This window comes from Rhinatrema bivittatum, chromosome 18 (genome assembly GCF_901001135.1).
Source record: "Rhinatrema bivittatum chromosome 18, aRhiBiv1.1, whole genome shotgun sequence".
Taxonomy (NCBI): domain Eukaryota; kingdom Metazoa; phylum Chordata; class Amphibia; order Gymnophiona; family Rhinatrematidae; genus Rhinatrema; species Rhinatrema bivittatum.
Genome location: NC_042632.1, coordinates 1782940 through 1804391, shown reverse-complemented (window position 1 = coordinate 1804391; position 21452 = coordinate 1782940). Strand labels below are relative to the sequence as shown.

Sequence of the window (21452 nt, the reverse complement as noted above, 5' to 3'; positions counted from 1 at the left end):
CCTTCACTGGGATAGATGTTCACTTCGAAACGGTGCAGACCAGGGCGTCCACTATCGGGAAACGCAGGCGTTCTCTGGCTGCTAGATCCAGTGGGTACAAAGCTTCCAATGTCCGACCTCTTTTAAAACTGGCTTCTAGGGCATCCCATTCCAGGTCAATCAACTCCTGGATGGCTTCCAGCATCAGAAAATAGCAAGAGGCTTTCCGTAGAGACAGCAGGATGGGATTCTTCTTGGGTTCCATCATAGGGTCCGTGCCAGGAACTCCCAAAGTCTTCAGGGCCTGGGAAACTAGGGCCAGCAATTCATCTCTATGGAAAAACCGTAACATGGTCCAATATTGCTCCAAGCCTGGAGGGATTTCCCCATCCTCCAATGAATCTACAATCCCTTTGCCATCCGTGGTGTCTGGGTCCTCGACAGAGATACTCTTGGTGAGGCATGTCTCGAGGCCTGCTGATAGGGCTGGGAGTATGAGGCTTTCTGGCTGGGGTTCAGTCCAGACAGGGGCAGGAGAGACCGGCTGCGCCTGTACGAAAGCTTGAAGGCCCTTAAAAAAAATTCCTCCGGGTCCATACCTAGCCCAGGAGGAAGTGTGGTAGGTGCAGCTGAATTTCACTCTCCCAAGGTAGATGCAGCCCCAGGGTGCTACCGGATAAAATCGTGGCTGATCCATCTTCTGAATGGGAGGAGCTGGGCTTGAAAAAAAGTTCTGGGAGTCCAACCCTTCCTGGGCCTCCTCACAGTGCTGACACAGGAAGGACTCCAGGTCAGACTGTGTAGCCCTAATATGGTAGGCAGCACAAAGTATCACTTACGCTTCTTTGCTGCTGGGGCCATAAGAAATGGTAGCTGTGCACTCAGCCGGCTAGCACCTGAAATTGAGTGCACATAGATCCTATACCTGTGTGCCTAAGTAGAAGCGCACATATGCGCAAACGTAAGTGCGATGTTAGGGCACATGGCACGTGCGCAGAGCCGGCATGCATCGTGCGTACCGACGCTCTATAGAAGGCAATGGAAACGCACAAAACCATGCGCCAGATGGCGCCACCACAGCCAAACACATGGTGTGCCTATCGAGCCTGAAGCGAGGCCTAGCCCATCGGGAGTCCGCTCAACCCATTCGAAAGCCCCATTCCCTTACACCCCAATGGGATCAGGAATGTTATCAGTATGGCACGACAAGCAAGGAGACCGGAGGAAGGAATTACCGAAGCCCCTCCATATATCTGAATCAGAAGGAATCCTCTTCTCTCTACTTACCTGGTCTCAGCATTTACAGGCTGAGTACAGAGATGGTCTCCTGCTGTAGGGAAGGAGAGGGCTTTGGCGGTCATCACCAAGCTCTACTTCCTGCATCCGCAGCCTTTCAGCTGCTTCAGCAGCGGAGTCCATGCCGGGAATCGGCTACCGGACCAAGGCGCACCTCTGAGGGATCTTGGAAATTGCCTGAGGAATTCTCAACTGGGGAGAGGGACATTTAGGTATCACCGCAGGAGAGAGAGGCTCAATTTTTCTCCAATTTAAAGGTAAATTTTCCTCTAAGGAGAACTGCAATCCCAATAGGGGAAGCACATCCACATCTGCCAGGAGACAGAGAGAAACTGGAGGGCAGAGGTCACTGCAGGGGTATATTTAAGGTACATCAGCTTGGATGGAGAAGGTACAGAGAAGGGCGACCAAAATGATAAAGGGGATGGAATAGGGTCCTTATGAGGAAAGACTAAAGAGGTTAGGGCTGTTCAGCTTGGAGAAGAGATGGCTGAGGTGGGATACGATAGAGATGTTTAAAATCATGAGCGCTCTAGTACAGGTAAATGTGAATCGGTTATTTACTCTTTCAGATAATAGGACTGGGGGCACTCCATGAAGTTAGCATGTAGCATATTTAAAACTAATTGGAGAAAGTTCTTTAAATCAACGCACAATTAAACTCTGGAATTTGTCAGGGGATGTGGTTAGTGCAATTAGTGTAGCTGGGTTTAAAAAAGGTTTGGATAAGTTCTTGGAGGAGAAGTCCATTAACTGCTATTAATCAAGTTGATTTAGAAAATAGCCACTGCTATTACTAGCATCAGTAGCATGGGAAGTAATTGGTGTTTGGGTACTTGCCAGGTACTTGTAGCCTGGATTGGCCACTGTTGGAAACAGGATGCAGGGCTTGATGGACCCTTTGTCTGACCCAGTATGGCATTTTCCAATGTTCTTATGTTCCATCTGTTAGCCGGGGAGTATATAACCTGTTGTTCCTGAGATCATCTGGCTACACGCCAGGAAATGAGCTTGCTTCCTTGCCTTTTCCTTTGCCAAAAAAGCCCTGTGCAGTAATAGCACAAATCCAGCGGGAAAAAAAAAGAGACTCCACTGCCTCGGAATGGTCCCCACACACCTCCGCTCAGCATCTGGAAAAGCAGGGGACAAGGCCGAAGGCAATCCATCCTCACCCGATCTGACTCGTCCCCCAGCACATGCCGCCAAAATGACCACCTTTCCTGCATCGACCTGAAAGGCCAGGCCAGTCTCAGCAGCAGATCAAGTCACTCGTCTACTCTGATGCGGGAACCCCAATGCCAAAATTGCCCTCACTTCCCAACGCGCAGCTTCAGCACAGTCCGAGAACAGACAAGCACGATCACTGCTCCCCACAGGCAAACCAACACTTCCTGTGCTCCAAGGGCACCGCCATTATCTGAGACACACCCTTCAATCTGCGTGTCACCATTAGTGCTTCCTCCAGATGCTCTCCCGAGCCTTGGGAGCTGCTCTCCTAATGTTACAGTGTCTACCTGGAATGTGGCAGCATGCCTTGCCTTTTTTTTTTTTTTTTTTTTACTGGCAGAGCAAAAAAAAAAAAGACTACCCAAGGAAACCTCACCCCAGGGGAAGAAATGTTAAGAAAATCAAGTACTTCCCTGCACTGGTCCTCTTCTGTGAGATGGGATGAGAGAACCAGACCACCGGCTTTCAACCACCAGTGACCCCCATGCAGACACACAGGGCTATCAAACTTTTTCTCACTCTACTCCGAGGGGATGGTCCTTTTCAGGCCCTAATACCTCCAGGAGCAATTTCTTTCCCACCCACCCACCCCCAAACTCCAAGACTGCTGGTGCTTTACACCTCTAACATCTGCTGGAGACAGAAATACTGAGGGGATGCAAGTGGCCCACTGCCTACATATAAGTTCAGTAAAGCTTGGTCTCCTCTGCTGATAGGGATGTAAAAGCCACTATGCATTTGGACTGAACTGGGTATGAACAGGAAACCAAGGCACTATATATCCAGAATATTTCCCTCATTCTTTGGTTGAATTTCCCCAGGCCACACAAAAGTGCAAAAAGCCTGATGCAGTAACTGAAAAGATTCTGGAAAAAAAATCACCACAGGTACCCTGAACCAATACCATAGTGGATCCCATTGAAATAACAGCCAGTAGCAACACGGGGTATGTATCGGAGAGCCCACCAACTACTGTCAACTAAACTATCAAGGTCTGCTGGGGCAGGAAAAATTTCCATACACAGCCACTGGGTTGAGGCACTCAGGGCCAACTGTGCCTCTGTGCTGTCAGAGCATGGTGGAGGCAGCTGGCTGCCATGCGAAGCGGAAGGGGTAATCTAGCTACTAAGCACCCCCAGCATAAACAAAATCCCTCGGGGGGCCCTCTGCAGCACTTCTCTGCCTCAGATCAAATAGCAAATTCAGAGTCTACAATGTTGGACCCTTGCCTCCTTGCTCTTTGTTTTTTGGTTTTTTTTTTAAAGCTTTAAATCGGGCAGACACAAAACTGCAAAATGCAGAAAGAACTGTCAAGAAGGCAAGGCTAGAGGTGGAGGTGGGGAGGCAGGAAGAAATAGGAGGCCAAAGCAAACTTGCTCTCATTTCTTTTTTTATTCTGCTGTTCCCCCAGCCAAGCTCAATCACGATTCTATTGGGACAGGGAGCAATTGTGCAGGTTCATACTGCTGGCCGAAACCAGTTGCTTGGCCCAGGGTCTGATCACTAAATCCAATGCCAAGCTGTGCACCACAATGTTAGACTATCTTCTGAAGGAAGAAAATACTGGATTCCTGCTGCTTTATGCCACCCCTAAGTAGAAGCCATGAAGTCACAGAAGGAAAACAGTGTTGCCTATCACCAACTGCAGGCAAGGGGAAACACTTAAGGCCTAGATTGGTGTAGCACGACAAGATAGAATGTGGTTTGTGCAAGCTTTTCCTTGCACAATATTTTTAGTGAAATCTTTCAATCCCAAAACTGTAGGAAATTTAAAGCCTTCAGTAAAAAAAAAATTTCCATTTCGAACAGAATTTCTGCCCTAAACTTAAATCTAGCTCTTAAAATGAACTGTTAAGAATACCCTCTTTGGCCTTTAGAGCTGAAATTTTGACTAAAATTACTAAATTGCTAGAAGTCCAACAGATTGTTTCAAAAACAATAAACCAGACCTTCAACATATCTGTGTCCCATAGTTTCTCTGTCTTTTTTCAATGCCAATTTGACATCCTCCTCAGATTCCAGTTCAACAAAAGCTTCACCACTAGGTCTGCCTTCTCTGGTATAGATAAATCGGACACCTGATGCCTCATTTAGAATCTTGCAATCTGAAAAAAAAATGCAAAGTCATATATAAATTTAATATAGTAAAGGATCCACATATTTTTTGACATTTTCAAGCAACCTAAACAGCAGAAAAAAAATGTAATACCAATCCACTCATAGGCCGATAAAGTACGGTGCGCTCGGCCAAGAGGACTGTTTAGCACCCGTTTTCAACTCATGTCTATAAGAAAATTATTACTTACCTGCTAATTTTCGTTCCTGTAGTACCATGGATCAGTCCAGACAGTGGGTTATGTCCCCAATCCAGCAGATGGAGTCAGCACAAGCTTTGAGGGGGCGTATCCATATATACTACTACCCCCTCTGCAGGAGTTCAGTATAGAGTATATCAAAGCCAGAGTAGAAACCCCCGAAGGATCAAGTTTGTGGAAACAGATAATGAAAACAATTGTAACCGCAACAAGTAACTGCAAACATCCTACCAACTTGTAGGGAGTTGTGAAAAACAGCGAAAAGAAACGACTGTGAAGACACAGAACACTGCGAGCAAGAAGTAGCGCAGAGCTGAGCAGGATCAAGAACCCAAACGCGGTGGGCGTCTGGACTGATCCATGGTACTACAGGAACGAAAATTAGCAGGTAAGTAATAATTTTCTTTTCCCTGTACGTACCTGGATCAGTCCAGACAGTGGGATGTACCCAAGCTTCCCTAAATCGGGTGGGGTCCTGCGAGGCCTGCTCGGAGAACCTGCTCGCCAAAGTGTCCAGAGACTGAAGAGGCGAGGTGCCGCCTGAGAACGTGTAGAATGCGCTACGATTCCGGGTGGGGGAGTCCGACCCGCCTCAATGTAGGAAGCAGCAATGCCGGCCTTCAGCCATCTGGCAATGGTAGTCTTCGAGGCCTGAGACCCCTTCTTAGGACCGGCCCAGAGTACGAAGAGATGGTCAGAGGTCCGGAACTCATTTGTAGCCTCCAGATAGAGGCGCAGAGTGCGCTTGACATTCAAGAGACGGAGAGACTTCGGCTCTGAGGAAGAGAAGGATGGCAACTCCACCGTCTGGTTCACATGGAATGCAGAAACCACCTTCGGAAGGAAGGAGGGAACGGTGCGAAGCGAAACTCCAGAGTCGGAGATAGGGCTCTCTACACGACAGAGCCTGCAGCTCCGAGATGCGTCGAGCGGAACAGATGGCCACAAGAAATACAGTCTTGAGAGTGAGATCCTTTATCGTTGCGCTGCGCAGCGGCTCAAACGGTGGTCCCGACAGGGAGCAAAGCACAAGGTTAAGACTCCAGGAGGGACAAGGGTCCCGTAACGGAGGACGCATATGCTTGCCACCCTTGAGAAAACGAGCAATGTCAGGATACTGTAGAAGTGAGCCCCCATCGCTCAACAGTGAACCAAGGGCGGCCACCTGAACCCGTAGTGAATTATAGGCGAGCCCTTTTTCCACCCCCGCCTGTAGAAACTGAAGGATCTGAGGTACAGAAGCCTTAGCGGGTCTCGTGGCCTGGGTGGTACACCACAGCTCGAACACCTTCCAGACCCGAACATAGGCCGATGTCTTTCGTGCCCGCAATAGCGTGGATACTACCACCTCCGGGTAGCCCCGACGCCAGAGGCGGCGCCTCTCAAAAGCCAGGCCGCAAGACAGAAGAGTTCTGCCTGCTCGAAAAATACCGGGCCCTGATGTAGGAGCTGGGGGAGGTGCCCCAGCCTGATTGGCCCGTCGATCACCAGCTGTAGCAGGTCCGCAAACCTGGGTCGCCTGGGCCATTCTGGGGCGATGAAAACCACGGTCCCCTGTGGCTTTCTATTCTGCGGAGCATCCTGCCCACCAGGGGCCATGGTGGAAAAGCGTAGAGCAGAAGATGTGGCGGTCACGGGAGGACCAGGGCATCCACTCCCTCCGCGCTGCGCTCTCTCCGGCGACTGAAGAAGCGTGGAGCCTTGGCGTTGAGAGCGGACGCCATCAGATCCAAGTGGGGGCCCCCCACCGATGGACGAGAAAGTTGCATCGCTTTGTCGGAGAGAGGACCACTCTCCGGGGTCCAGCAGTTGACGACTGAGGAAGTCCGCCTGGATGTTGTCCACACCGGCGATGTGCGAGGCCGCTAGCCGGACGAGATGACGCTCCGCCCATTGCATCAGCAGCGCCGCCTCGAGCGCGGGCTGCGCGTGCTCCTTGTCGGTTGATGTAGGCCACGGTGGTAGCGTTGTCCGATAGGATTCTGACTTCCCGGTTCCGAAGAAGCGGGAGGAAATGTCGCAGAGCTAGCCGGACCGCTCTGGTTTCCAGACGGTTGATTGACCACTTCGCCTCCACCGTGGACCACGTCCCCTGCATGGCGCTTCGATCGCAGACTGCACCCCAGCCTGCTAGACTGGCATCGGTGGTCACCACCACCCAATTTGGCAGATCGAGGGACACGCCACGGGCCAGGTTCGGCGGATCCAACCACCAGCCCAGACTGTCCCTGGCATTCTGCGGGAGTGGGAGAATCATCTGGTAGTCCTGCGATACTGGTTTCCAACGGGAGAGGAGCGCCCACTGTAAGGTCCTGAGGTGCGCGAAAGCCCAAGGTACAAGGTCGATGGTGGACCCCATCACTCCCAGGAGTTGCAGGTAGTCCCAGGAGGTGGGCTCTGGTAACGCAGAGAACCGTCGTGTGTGATCCCGCAAGGATTGAGCTTTGTTCTGGCGCAGAAAAACTTTGCCCAGTAGGGTGTCGAAGGTCGCCCCCCAAAAAAACCCAAGCGTTGCGAGGGCATGAGGGAGCTCTTGGAGAAGTTCACTACCCATCCCAGGGAATGTAGAAACCGTACTACTCGAGTCACCGCTGAGCGTCCATGATCGAATGACTTCGCCCGGAGGAGCCAATCGTCCAGATAAGGATGAACCAGGATGCCCTCCTTCCGGAGAGCTGCCGCCACGACTACCATGATCTTGGTGAAGGTGCGCGGCACCGTTGCCAATCCGAACGGGAGAGCCGTGAACTGAAAATGCTGGTCCAGAATTTTGAAACGAAGGAAACGGTGGTGGTCCGGGCGGATGGGAATGTGCAGGTAGGCCTCTGTTAAGTCCAGGGAGGCGAGGAACTCCCCCCGATGCACCACCGCAATCACTGACCGGAGCGTTTCCATGCGGAACCGAACGACTCGAAGGGATTTGTTGACTTCCTTGAGGTCTAGGATAGGCCGGAAGGAACCGTCCTTTCTTTGGTACGACGAAATAGATGGAATAGTGGCCCGAGCCCACCTCTCTGAAGGGCACGAGCGCAATAGCGCCTATCTCCCGGAGTCTGTCCAGAGTCAGCTGCACTGCTCCTCTCTTGAGGTCCAAGCCACAGGGGGAAAAGATGAACCTTCCCTGCGGGGGGCGGACAAATTCCAATGCGTAGCCGTGTTTTATGGTATCCAGGACCCACTAGTCCGAGGTGATCCGTGCCCACTCCGCGTAGAAATACGTTAGTCGGTCCCCAATCTTGGGGACAGGGGAGTGGGCGAGACTGGCATCATTGTGAAGACTTGGTATAGGGGTTCCCGGTTCCGGGAGTAGTGCGTGCGGGCAGACGCCCGCGAAAGGAGCGCGACCAGGGCTGAGACCTGGGGGCGGATGACCGGGAGCCCGCCTGTCTGTATCCCCTGTAGCGCCGTTGCGCTCTGGCTCTGGTCTGAGAAGAAGAAAATGCTCTGGATGGTCGAAACCTATCCTCCGGCAGCCGATGAACAGCGTTCTCCCCCAGGGACTTGATGATCTGGTCCAAATCCTCCCCGAAGAGGAACTTGCCCCTGAAGGGAAGAGAGCCCAGACTCGACTTAGAGGACGTATCAGCCGCCGAATTGCGTAGCCACAGTAGTCGTCGTGCTGCCACTACCGAAACCATGGATCTTGCGAGGACCCGAAAAAGGTCGTACGAGGCGTCCGCCCCATACGTCACTGCGGCTTCTAGCCGATCTGCCTGGGCAGCCTCATCGGACGGCAGGTTCTGAGACGTGAGGAGTTGTTGCACCCAAAGGAGACTAGCCCGCTGGGCAAGCGAACTGCACATCACCGCCCGCATACCCAGAGCGGAGACCTCGAAAACCCGCTTAAGGAAAACTTCCAACTTACGATCCTGGTGTCCGCAACGCCGCAACCTCCCGTCACTGGGATAGTCGTCCTCTTCGTGACCGCCGACACTGCGGAGTCCACCTTTGGGACCTTGATGAGGTCCAGAAAATCTTCGGGGAGCGGGTACGGCTTTTCCATAGCCCGGCTGCTCTTCAGGGAGGCCTCCGGGGTGTCCCATTCCCTGGTGAGAAGTTGTAAAAACGAGTCATGAATGGGAAAAGCCCGAGCCCTCAGCCGGAGTGCCGCCAGGACAGGATCTCCCTTCCTTGAAGAAGTGACGACAGCGGGAGCTACTGGGGCAGGCGGGGTCTGGTGGCGGGTCCAAATCTAATTCTTGGATGATCTGCGGGATGAGGTCGTCCAGCTCTTCCCTCTGGAAGAGGCGTAGGGTACGCGGATCATCCCCCTCCTGCGTGCCGTCCCCTTGTCCCCCGTCCGAGAGGTCAAGTCCATGTCCCGCTGGGTCTGGCACCGCCCCCACTGCCGCGGGCGGGGATCGGCCCCGGGTGGGAGGGCGGGAGGCCCCCCCCCCCCGGAGGGTCGGGGGGGGGGGGGGGCCGGCGTCGAGGGCGACATCCGAGGGATCTTAGGAGGGAGGGGTCCCACAGGTGCTTCCAGCCCCTGCAGATAAGCGGTATGCATGAGCAGGATAAACTCCAGAGAGAACCCCGGCCCTGCTCGGGTGCGCTTCGGGGGCGGTGTGGTTCCTGCTCCCTGGCTCTGGGTGCTTGGTTCCTGCACCAAAATCGGGGGAACACCCATGCTGGTAGAGTCCTCCAGGGATCCGTTCTCCCTCGTGGCCTGCGCCTCAGGGCGCTCAGAATGTAAAATGGCCGCCGTTCCCGCCAAAAATGGCGGAGTGGCCGGCCCCGCGCCGCCCGGGCAAAAAGAGAAATCAGTCAGGGACTGTGAGGTACCTTCCCCCCCGGGGAGGCCATCGTGCACAGATGCCCTCCCGGGAAATCCGGGACCCCGGGTCTCCGCAGAGCCGCACAGCGGGACGGCCGCGGCATCGGGATCGCTGTAGGAGAAAAGAAAAAGCCACGGGGGGGGGGGCCATGCGCACAAAAGCGCCGCTGCGGGGGGGCCCGGTCGGCCCGCACTGCCCGCTGTCCGAAAATAGAGGAGGGTGCCGCGGGGGGGCCTTCACGGCCACACGACCCCGCCCAGACATCTTTCCCTAATGGCTCGCAGCCCATGAGGAGCTGTAAAATGGCCGCGGGTGAGGGAGTAAAGAGCGAAGAGGCCGGCTCCACCGGCTTTCGCGGGCACCGGGGGCTGAGCTGTGAAGGAAAAAAACTACAAAGGAAAAACAAACTTACCCTGGCTGCAACGAGAAATAAACAGCAGGCCGCAGAGAAGAGACAAGGAAGATAAGCCACTCCCCAGAAGTTGAAAGAACTCTGCCTTTTTTTTTTTTTTTTTTAAACTTTAATACAACTTGATCCAAACTTGATCCACAGAAAAAGACAACAAGCAGCCATAATCAAGCTAGAAAGTGAAGAAAAAGGAAAAGGAGGGGAAGCCTGATTCCCCTACTCGCATCTGCTGGAGTCAGAAGATACTGAACTCCTGCAGAGGTGGTAGTAGTATATATGGATACGCCCCCTCAAAGCTTGTGCTGACTCCATCTGCTGGATTGGGGACATAACCCACTGTCTGGACTGATCCAGGTACGTACAGGGAATACCCCTTATACTGTAAGGGATAACAGCACCTCAAAAACGCAAAGCCAACCTTGTGAAAACTAATAGCACTCATCACATTGCAAATGCAGGGTTGATGAGCCTATTAGTCGCCCGGGATAATGGCAGGCGTTAGCTCTAAGCAACCCAGGAAAGTGTACAGAAAAGCAGAAGAAATGCGGCTTTTCTGTACCCCCTCCAACTTAATATCCCGCCATCAGCGGGTTAAAAAAACAGACGCTCAATTTTGCCGGCGTCTGTTTTTCCTAACCCATGGCTGTCAGCGGGTTCGAAAACATATGCCGTTAAAATTGAGTGTGTTGTTGGACCCGCTGAGCAGCCAGCTCTACCGCTAATAAGAGGCGCTAGGGACACGCTATTGTCCCTAGTGCCTCCTTATTAGCACGCGGCCTCATTTAATAGAGAATTACATGCCCAGGAGGTGTGCCTTGTGCACGCGTAGGGAGAGCGGGAGTTCAAGCACAGAGCACCCGCTCTCCTGCAATTTTTACAGTATCTGCCTGAAATTTTGCTTATCATAATGGAGAAATTACTTACCTGATAATTTCGTTTTCCTTAGTGTAGACAGATGGACTCAGGACGAATGGGTATAGTGTACTCCTGATAGCAGTTGGAGATGGATCAGATTTCAATCTGATGTTAGTCCTAGTACATATACCCCTGCAGGAAGTGCAGCTCTTTCAGTATTCTCCTCGAAAAGCAATTGTAAATATATGCCTCAACATGAACAAAACAGAATGCATCCTCATTGAAAGAAACAGAACAAATAACCCCCAATGCCTTCTGTACAAATTGACAATACCATCATCCAACTGAAGAATAATACGAAGGACCTCGGCATCTAGGATCGACAATCAACTAAACTACAAAAAGACATCGCAACCAAGGCAAAGGAAGGCTTTCATAAACTTTCACAGTCTCACATCTTAAACCACTTCTACACAACAAGAATTCAGAAACTGTACTTCAATCACTTATTTTTACCAGCCTCGCTCCTAATTCGGCCTCCCAAATCCGCCTTAAAAGCCTCTCCAACTATTGCAGAATGTTGACAGCCAGAGTGCTAACCTGGTAAGAGAAAATCAGACCACATCACCCCCGTCTTAAGAAGTCTTCACTGGTTACCAATCTTAATCTTACACAATATCTACAGAACAGACAATACCGCCCTCGAGAACATGATCCAAATACACAAAAATCAACGCACAACAAGAACAACCAGCAAACTACATCTTGCCATACCCCCTCTCCCTTCAGCAAAGCTTTCCAACACTAGAAACAGAGCTTTCTCCATTGCAGGGCTGAAATCATGGAACTCCCTACCAGACTACCTACGCACACTCAATGACATCAAATCATTCAAAAAGGAACTCAAAACTTGGATATTCCGACAGACATTCACAGATGGTGTTGGATAATCTAATCGTTCACACTCCAGCGACTCAAAGACGTTCTCAAATTTTTCTCACGTATTAGATGTATCATTACCCTGTTGTATACTGCTCAGACAATATTCTTCACTCTGTAAACCCTGTTGTCTACTCGCTGATTGTATTCACCAATATATAGAATGGTTCTAATTGCATGAAGTCTAATTGCAATTAAGTTTAACACAAGTTGCTCGGTTGTAACCGTTTCTTTCTGTAACAAGTTGTTAAAAATATTTCTTGAACAGCGTTTCAAAAAATATAAAGAATCCCAAAGAGAAGAACACAAGGAAGAATATCTAGTGGAACAGAGGGAGGACAAAGAAAGCAATCAAGAAGCGAAAATTCAAGCGGAAGAAAGGCGGATCGCCAGAGGTAAAGCAAGGTGACAAAAACATTTTTCAGATACATCAGTGAAGGTTGAAAAACGTCCAAAGTGGAATACTGACATTGAAAGGTGAATGCAAAGGATCAATGGTGGAGACAGATAAGAAATGGCAGAATTATTAAACAAATACTTCAGTTACGGCTAGGTTTCACTAAAGAAGACCCTGGAGAAGGACCGTCGCTATGTAACAAGAAAATTAGAGGGAATGGAGTAGATGTAACTCCATTTACAGTAGAGAATGTATGGGAAGAGCTGGGGAAACTGAAAGTAGACAAAGCCATGGGGCCTGATGAGGTTCATCCCAGGATACTAAGGGAGCTCAGAGATGTGCTGGCGGGTCCGCTGTGTGACCTGTTCAATAGATCCCTAGAAACGGGAGTGGTGCCGAGTGATTGGAGAAGAGCGGTGGTGATCCCGCTTCACAAGAGTGGAAACAGAGAGGAGGCTGAAAACTACAGACCGGTTAGCCTCACCTCGGTGGTGGGAAAAGTAATGGAGTTGCTGTTAAAAGAAGAAATAGTGAACTATCTATAGTCGGAAGAATTGCTGGACCAAAGGCAGCATGTATTCACCAAGGGAAGATCCTGTCAGACAAATCTGATTGACTTTTTTGACTGGGTAACCAAGGAAATGGATCAAGGAAGATCACTCGATGTCATCTACTTGGACTTCAGCAAGGCTTTTGATACGGTCCTGCACAGGAGACTGGTGAATAAAATAAGAAGCTTAGGAGTGAGTGCCAAGGTGGTGGCCTGGATTGCAAACTGGTTGACGGACAGAAGACAATGTGTGATGGTAAATGGAACTTACTCTGAAGAGAGAGCGGTGTTGAGCGGAGTGCCGCAGGGATCGGTGTTGGGACCGGTCCTGTTCAATATCTTTGTAAGCGACATTGCGGAAGGGCTAGAAGGTAAGGTTTGTCTTTTTGCAGATGACACTAAAATCTGCAATAGAGTGGACACGCCGGAAGGAGTGGAGAGAATGAGACGGGATCTAAGGAAGCTAGAAGAGTGGTCAAAGACATGGCAGCTGAGATTCAATGCCAAGAAGTGCAGAGTCATGCATATCGGGTATGGAAATCCGAATGAGCTGTATTCAATGGGGGGAGAAGGGCTGATGTGCACAGAGCAGAAGTGAGACCTTGGGATGATGGTGTCTAATGATCTGAAGTCGGTGAAACAATGTGACAAGGCGATAGCTAAAGCCAGAAGAATGCTGGGCTGCATAGAGAGGAATATAGAGTAAGAAAAGGGAAGTGATAATCCCCTTGTACAGGTCCTTGGTGAGGCTTCAACTGGAGTACTGTGTTCAGTTCTGGAGACCATATCTCCGAAGGGACAGAGCCAGGATGGAGGCGGTCCAGAGAAGGGTGACGAAAAAGGTGGAGGGTCTTCATCGAATGACTTATGAGGAGAGATTGAAGAATCTAAATATGTACACCCTGGAGGAAAGGAGGAGCAGAGGTGATATGATACAGACTTTCAGATACTTAAAAGGTTTCAACGATCCAAAGACAACGACAAACCTTTTCCGTCGGAAAAAAATCAGAACTCGGGGTCACGCGTTGAAGCTCCAGGGAGGAAGACTCAGAACTAATGTCAGGAAGTATTTCTTCACGGAGAGGGTGGTGGATGCCTGGAATACCCTTCCGGAGGAAGTGGTGAAGACCGGTGAAGGACTTCAAAGAGGCATGGGATAAACACTGTGGATCCATAAAGTCTAGAGGACATGAATGAAGAACGGGTGGCTCACGGGAATGACGGCTACTACCTGGAGATAATACCCTTATTCAATAAACATACACATGATTAATGTGACTCCAACATTGCTCCAAGCTTCAACGGCAAGAGGAAATGTGGAAAAAGATTTGCATTCACAAAAAGCGGGGAGTAGCTTGCTTGTTGCGGCAGTTACTACCCCAAACCAAATAAGCTTGATACTTCACTTTCAATGCATAACCAGCATAGCTCTCTGCTACAACGGCAGGGGAGGAAGTCTGATACTACGTGCATATCCAGCATAGCTCTCTGCTTCTACGGCAGGGGGAATGAAGAAAAGTGGATCTATATACAGACAACAACCAACAGGGACTGAGTCGCATAGTCTGGGTAGACAAATGGGCATGGGTGTAGCTTGCTTATTGCAGCGGTTACTACCCCTAACTAATTTAAGCTATATATTACACTTAGATGCAGCTCCAACACTGCTCCTTTCATTAATGATGGGGGTGGAAGGGAAATAGAACCAAAGGGTTACTAAGAGCCAAGAGTAACAGATAAGTATGAGAAAAAAAAAAAGTGAGAAGCTTGCTGGGCAGACTGGATGGGCCATTTGGTCTTCTTCTGCCGTCATTTCTATGTTTCTATGAAAAATGTAAACCGGAGTGAAGGCAGACTGCTATACCTCGGTATATAAAAGATTATAAATAAATAAATGCGTAACTGAATAACTTGGATAACTTGATTAATTTGAACTGGCTGAATTGGTTATAGCTGGATACCGCCATTGCCCTCAACCGAGAAACGTAGACACCCGGTAGGATGGGTGTCCTAACTGGAGGAAAGCATGGCTTACCCGTGAATAACTCGCTCTCCGGGATGTCACCCGAGAATTCCATGAATGACAGCAGCCGTGAGTGGGATGCTGAATCCATCTGTCTACACTAAGGAAAACTAAATTATCACGTAACTAATTTCTCCATTTCCTAGCGTGTAGCAGATGGACTCAGGACCAATGGGATGTATAAAAGGTATTCCCGAACCGGGTGGGCGGCTGCCCGTGGCCCACTTAGTACTGCCCTTGCAAATGCTGTGTCCTCTTGAGCCTGAACATCCAGGCGGTAGAACCTGGAGAAGGTGTGGATGGAGGACCATGTCGCTGCCTGACAGATCTCAGCGGGTGATAGCATCTTGGTTTCTGCCCAGGACACTGCCTGGGCTCTAGTGGAATGGGCCTTGACTTGTAAAGGCGGCGGCTTGCCTGCTTCTTCGTAGGCCGCCTTGATGACTTTGATCCAGCGGGCTATGGTTGCCTGTGAGACCGCTTCCCTTTGCTTCTTCCCGCTGTGAAGGACGAACAGATGATCCATCTTTCGTTCGGATTCCGACCTTTCCAGGTATCGGTCTATGAGTCTACTGACGTTGAGGTGGCGCAGACTGTGAGACTCTTCTGAATTCTTATGCTCTGGTGATGGTAGCGAGATGGTTTGGTTGAAATGGAAGTGAGAAACCACTTTGGGGAGGAAGGACGGGACTGTGCTAAATGGATGGTTCCCAGAGTCAGTCTAAGGAATGGCTCCCGGCAGGACAGTGCTTGTAGCTCGGAGATACGACAGGCCGAACAGACTGCCACCAGGAAGGCTGTTTTCAATGTTAATAGTCAGAGACAGGCTGCGAAGAGGTCTGAAGGAGGCTCCTGCTAAGAAATCTAGGACCAGGTTGAGGTTCCATAGAGGCACCGGCCACTTTAGGGCTGGTCGGATCTGCTTGACTCCTTTCAGGAAGAGGGAGACATCCGGGTGAGAGGCTAGGCTGTCACCCTCACTCTTGGTTCGGTAGCATGACAATGCGGCCACCTGTACCTTGATGGAGTTGAGACAATCCCTTCTATAGGCCGTTCTGCAGGAATTCCAAAATCGCAGGAATTTTGACTGAGCGTGGAATGTCACGGTCCTCACACCAGGCTTCGAATACTGTCCAAATCCTTATGTATGCTAGGGATGTGGAGAACATGCATGCTCAGACCAGGGTGTCAATTACTACCCCCGAGTATCCGCTCTTCCTCAGGCGAGTCCTCTCAATGGCCAGGCAGTAAGAAAATCTAGCTGGATCCTCATGGAGGATCGGCCCTTGTTGGAGCAGATCCCTTTGTGGCGATAGCAGGAGGGGGCTACGTCAGCAGCCTTCGCATGTCTGCGTACCATGGTCTTGGCCAGTCCGGGGCCACTAGACGTACTGGTCCCTTGTGTTCTATCTTGTGGCCGATTGCGCCCAATAGGGGCCATGGTGGGAAGGTGTATAATAGTTTCCTGTGGCCAGGTCTGTACCAGAGCATAGATTCCCTGGGACTATCATTTTGGTTGCCCTTCTCTGTACCTTCTCCATCGCAACTATATCTTTTTTGAGATGCGGCGACCAGAATTGTACACAGTATTCAAGGTGCGGTCTCACCATGGAGCGATACAGAGGCATTATGACATTTTCCATTCTATTAACCATTCCCTTCCTAATAATTCCTAATATATAAATCAGTTATTTATACTTTCGGATAATAGAAGGACTAGGGGGCACTATGAAGTTAGCAAGTAGCACATATAAAACTAATCAAAGAAAATTATTTCACTCAACGCACAATTAAGCTCTGAATTTGTTGTCAGAGGTTCCGACACAGGATCCATGCCCGGAACTCCCAGTCTTCAGGGATCTGTCTAGTACCCAGACATATATAAAATGGCCACCGTCAGACAGGATCTTGGATGTACCTCAGTCTGACCCAGCTTTGCACTTATGTTCTTATATATAGGGTGCTTCATTTTCAGTTTTTATTCTGACTGGGAATTTCAATGTTATAACAAAAGATGTCAGTGGAAACATGGCTAATAGCACACAGGAGAAAAAAAAAATCAGTGGAAAAGAAATTGTCACTGATTTCATTTTTGTTCTAATATAGAAATACCCAGATTAGCTTCTCTGCATCCTCTTCCCTACCCTTTGGTCCCGCTCTCCTAGCCCCTCTCCCCCCCTTTTTGATTTTCTCTGTTCCACCCACCTCTACGAGGCTGTCCCTCGTTATATCCATCTTTCAAGTCAATTGGAACTTCCAATATTTGAGCTACGTAACTTCGTCAGTTAATGCCACCTGTCATCTTTAGTTAGTTTATGTAATGTCGCCTTATGTAATGTCACCTTATGTACTGTTGCATTGTAATGTTGCCTCACGTAATGTTGTTCCCTGATTATCCCGTCCGATGTAATGTTTCTTTATACACTGTTGCTTCCTGCAAATTTGATTATATGTACAGCCGTCGTAAGCTTTGTTGATTATTGTAACTGTTTTCATTTAAGCCTGTCATTTAATCTATGGCTGAATTTTGCTACGTTTGTGGATTACAAACTGGTTAAAAGCCAGGAAACAGAATTAAATGGTCACTTTTCTCAGTCGAAAAGGGTAAACAGTGGAATGCCTCAGTGATCCCTACTTGGACCGGTGCTTTTTAATATATTTATAAATAATCTGGAAAGGAATTAAGATTAAGTTGATTTAGAAAATAGCCACTGCTATTACTAGCAACAGTAACATGGGATAGACAGTTTTTGCATACTTGCCAGGTTCTTATGGCCTGGATTGGCCACTGTTGGAAACAGGATGCTGGGCTTGATGGACCCTTGGTCTGACCCAGTAGGACATGATCTTATAAGTGAGGTTATCAAATTTGCAGATGATACAAAATTATTCAGAGTAGTTAAATCTCAAGCAGCTTGTGATAAATTGCAGGACCACCTTGCAAGACTGGAAGATTGGGCATCCAAATGGCAGAAGAAATTTAATGTGGACAAATGCAAGGTGCTGCATATAGGGAAAAAATAAACCAAGCAGAAGTTACACGATGTTAACTTCCATATTAGGAGCTACTACCCAGGAAAAAAAGTCTAGGCAACATAGTGGATAATACATTGAAATCGGCAGCTCAATGTGCAAACAGGATTAGGAAGGGAAATAGTGAATAAAACAGAAAATGTCATAATGCCTCTGATTCGCTCCATGGTGAGACCACAGCTCGAGTACTGTGTACAGTTCTGGTCACCACATCTCAAAAAAAAAAAAAAAAAAAAAGATATAGTTGCACTGGAGAAGGTACAGAGAAGGCAACCAAAATAATAAAAGGGATGTAACAGCCACCCTATGAGGAAAGGCTAAAGAGGTTAGGACTGTTCAGCTTGGAGAAAAGAAGCTAAGGAGGGATATGACAGAAGTCTTTAAAATGATGAGAGGTCTAGAATGGATAGATGTAAATCAGTTCTTTATACTTTCGGATAATGGAAGGACTAGGGAGCACTCTATGAAGTTAGCAAGTAGCACATATAAAACTAATCAAAGAAAATTCTTTCACTCAACACACAATTAAGCTCTGAATTTGTTGTCAGAGGATGTGGTTAGTGCAGTTAGGGGCCATTGCAATAAATTAGCATAGAAGGCAGGCACTGATCAGCACCCGCTTTCTTAACACGCCCCAGGCACCCCCAAAGGGGTGCACCAAGCAATATTAAAATTAGGGAGTCGCGATGGCTGTCCACCGGTAAGGAAAATAAACGCAGAGGGTTCAGGAAACCAACGCTTGCCAGTCAAGTGTCCATTTCCTGAATCCGACTTTTTTTTTTTAATTTTGTTTCTTGAATTTTTCATCCTACTTAATATCACAACTATATTAAGTAACAGGCAGTACTTGTTTTAGATGACAGTTAAATGTGCATCCAAGAATTTTTTTCCGCATCTGGAGTGAATGCCCAATAGCCTCATTCACGTGCATTTGCATGTGATCGCTATTATATTCACTCCGCGTTGGACGCACGTTGAATAGGCACTAATCCCCTTATTGCATTAGTGGATTGATTACAGCCTATTCAACCCGTCTCTGACTGCTGATTACAAAGTGTGCTCGGCTGAGTGCCCTGTATTGCATTGACCCCTTAGTAGGTTTAAAAAAGGTTTGCGTTAATTCTTGGAGAAGAAGTCCATTAACTGCTATTAATCAGGTTGACTTAGGGAATGGCCTCTGCTACTACTGGCATCAGTAGCATGGGATCTTCTCAGTGTTTGGGTACTTGCCAGGTTGTTGTAGCCTGGTTTGTCACTGTTGGAAACAGGATGCTGGGCTTGATGGACCCTTGGCCTGACCCAGTACGGCAATTTCTTATGTTCTAAAAAGTCTGTAGAATCTCAACATCCACGAGTTACCAATTTATTGGATTATAAATTGTCAGCACACACTGTAATTCTTAGTCTAGGCTGAAGCCTGCAGGTTTTAGAGAAGCATCATATAATGGTCTAATCAATGAATGATACCTGAGAAAAATCGCTGGATCTCCTCAGCGGAACAGGACCAAGGCAGGCCACGAACCTTGATCACAAAACCCTCGCTGCTTTCAGTACCAGACATGATGAGGAAACAAGGAGCCTGTAGGGATTTCGAGAGGTTCTTTCTATAAAGTTCTAAAATTCAGAGAAAAGCATTGGTCTGTTACTGTTTCATACTGGCAAAGATGACACAAACTAAAATAAACTTCCTCCTTCCTTTTCCCCCACCCCCCAACACAAAATCCCCACTTACAAACCCCTCTTTCCCCTCCTCCAGCCCCCATGGTCTTCTTCACATTATCCTCCTCACAGATCCTACCCACTCCTTCCCAAACATTAACAATCCCGCCCCCTCGTGTTCTTCCGCCATCTCCCCCTTTACTTTTCCTTCCCAACCACATCTCCCTTTCCGCACGTTCTTTCACCCACTATCATCTGCTCTCCCTACCACCAGGCGTACTCTTTCTTCGTGAAGCTCCCTTCACCAAATCTCTATCGCCTCTTCCGGCGTCGAGTCACTGGACTCCCACTCTCATCCGCCCTCATTCCTCCGATCCTCCTTGGCCCAACTAGTCCCAATTTACTCAACTACAAGTTACGATCTTCAGAGAGAGCCGCGTTAGTCTGGACTACGGCTTTTTTTTTTTTTTTTTTTACTACAAGTTGTCGGCGCGCTCTGTGGTTGCCGCTCTAGCGCTGCAGGCCTCAGAGGAGAGTTACACAATGGTAGATAAGGCCACGCCTCGAACTATACAGGCCGCACACGCAGCTACAATTTAAAGGCCAACAAGTGGCCCATTCTAGGGCTTAAAAGGCGCAACTTTCAGCAGATGAAGCCTCCTCATTCAGGGATCAGGGAAAAAAAGACGCAAGAAAGCCGAACAAACTTCACCATACTCACAGTTTCCGACGAACCTCCACCAGTCTTGGCAGCGTGGCGCAGACTGAACGAGCAAGCGCCTGCGCAAGCCTCTCGCCCACCTTACGCATGCGCAGAAAAAGCAGGGCGGTGCCGGAGCCGTTTGTACGAGGTCATCAACGGCGCAAGCGCAGAGGAGTCAGGGGGGTTTGGTTTTTTTGTACTACAAAATGTCGGGAAAAGCTACTTCTTGCACTGTCAGAACTGAGGCAGCTGGTTGAGTTTGCTGTTCTTTTGGTACTATGGTATTACTCTGTGGTTAAATGTGAATTCGCGCATGATTTTTTTTTTTAAAAAAAGCATAGCGCTGATGCTAAAACAGCGTTTGTATGCAAAGACTACAACGGACAATGAGGGACGCTTGGCTCGATGATTATCACCGTACGTGAAAACAACGTGAAGAGTTTCTGCTTAGGTTCAGTGGAAAAAAAACAAACTCTGCAGCGTTTCTTTTAAACTGATGATCCATTTTTGTGTCTCTATGTGTACAGTCTCGACCCCGATGTAATAAAGTGACTTCGGTTGTGGGCATATTTTCAGGCTGATGCAGTGATCTGTTAATAAACTGCGCGCTGGATTTCAGTGCACAGATTTAACGCCCAGATTGAAATGTGCGTCTGGCACAGTCCAGAGCGTCCCTGGCAGTCCTGTTGGCTGCCGCCATTTATTCAGATAATCTTCAGAGGTATGCCGGATTAATCTGGTGTAGCAAAAAAGACGAGTCGAGTGGCACCTTATAGACTAATTTATAAGCGTGAGCTTTCGAGGACCGAGTCCATTTCATCAGATGCATCTTGCAATACCTTGCAGAGATCCTATAAACCAGGAGGTCTGGATATGCCAAATTTAAAGTTGTACTTTGGGACCACAATGGACTCAAATCAGAAGTTGGGGTCATGGAGGGGATGAATACTAGAGCAAGATGGGGTGTCTTCCAGTAGATTGACACTAGTTATACTTGTCAGATTTGCAGGCAGAGGCATAGCCAGAACTGATTTTTTTGGGGTGGGCACAAGGTGGTTAACATGGGTGGGCTATAGGCATGTAGGTCTAAGACCTACTAGTTGTATTCTCGATAAATAATGCCATATACTGCCCCCTACAGTAGCTTTCTGAGTAGTTTGTAACAGCCATTATGTATTATGCTTGAAACTTTAAAACATTTTACCTCAATTATCTCAAGCTCTTACCAGCATTAAAAATTCCTTATTAATCTATATTGATTTATTTTATATTTAATGTAGTTTATAAATGCA

At 48.7% G+C, this 21452-nt stretch overlaps 1 protein-coding gene across 2 annotated transcripts in view; it reads right to left on the bottom strand.

The window, feature by feature from the left end:
• Nucleotides 1-20308, bottom strand: part of HNRNPH1 (heterogeneous nuclear ribonucleoprotein H1) — a 129129-nt gene extending 108821 nt beyond the window's left edge. For both annotated transcript variants that reach the window (XM_029583596.1, XM_029583597.1), the window contains exons 1-3: nucleotides 20179-20308; nucleotides 19266-19412; nucleotides 4452-4607 (exon numbers count right to left, since the gene is read on the bottom strand). In XM_029583596.1, coding sequence (XP_029439456.1) covers nucleotides 4452-4607; nucleotides 19266-19359 — 250 coding nt within the window. In that variant the 5' untranslated portion in view covers nucleotides 19360-19412; nucleotides 20179-20308. The remainder of the gene's footprint in view (nucleotides 1-4451; nucleotides 4608-19265; nucleotides 19413-20178) is intronic.
• Between the last annotated feature and the right edge of the window lie 1144 nt (nucleotides 20309-21452).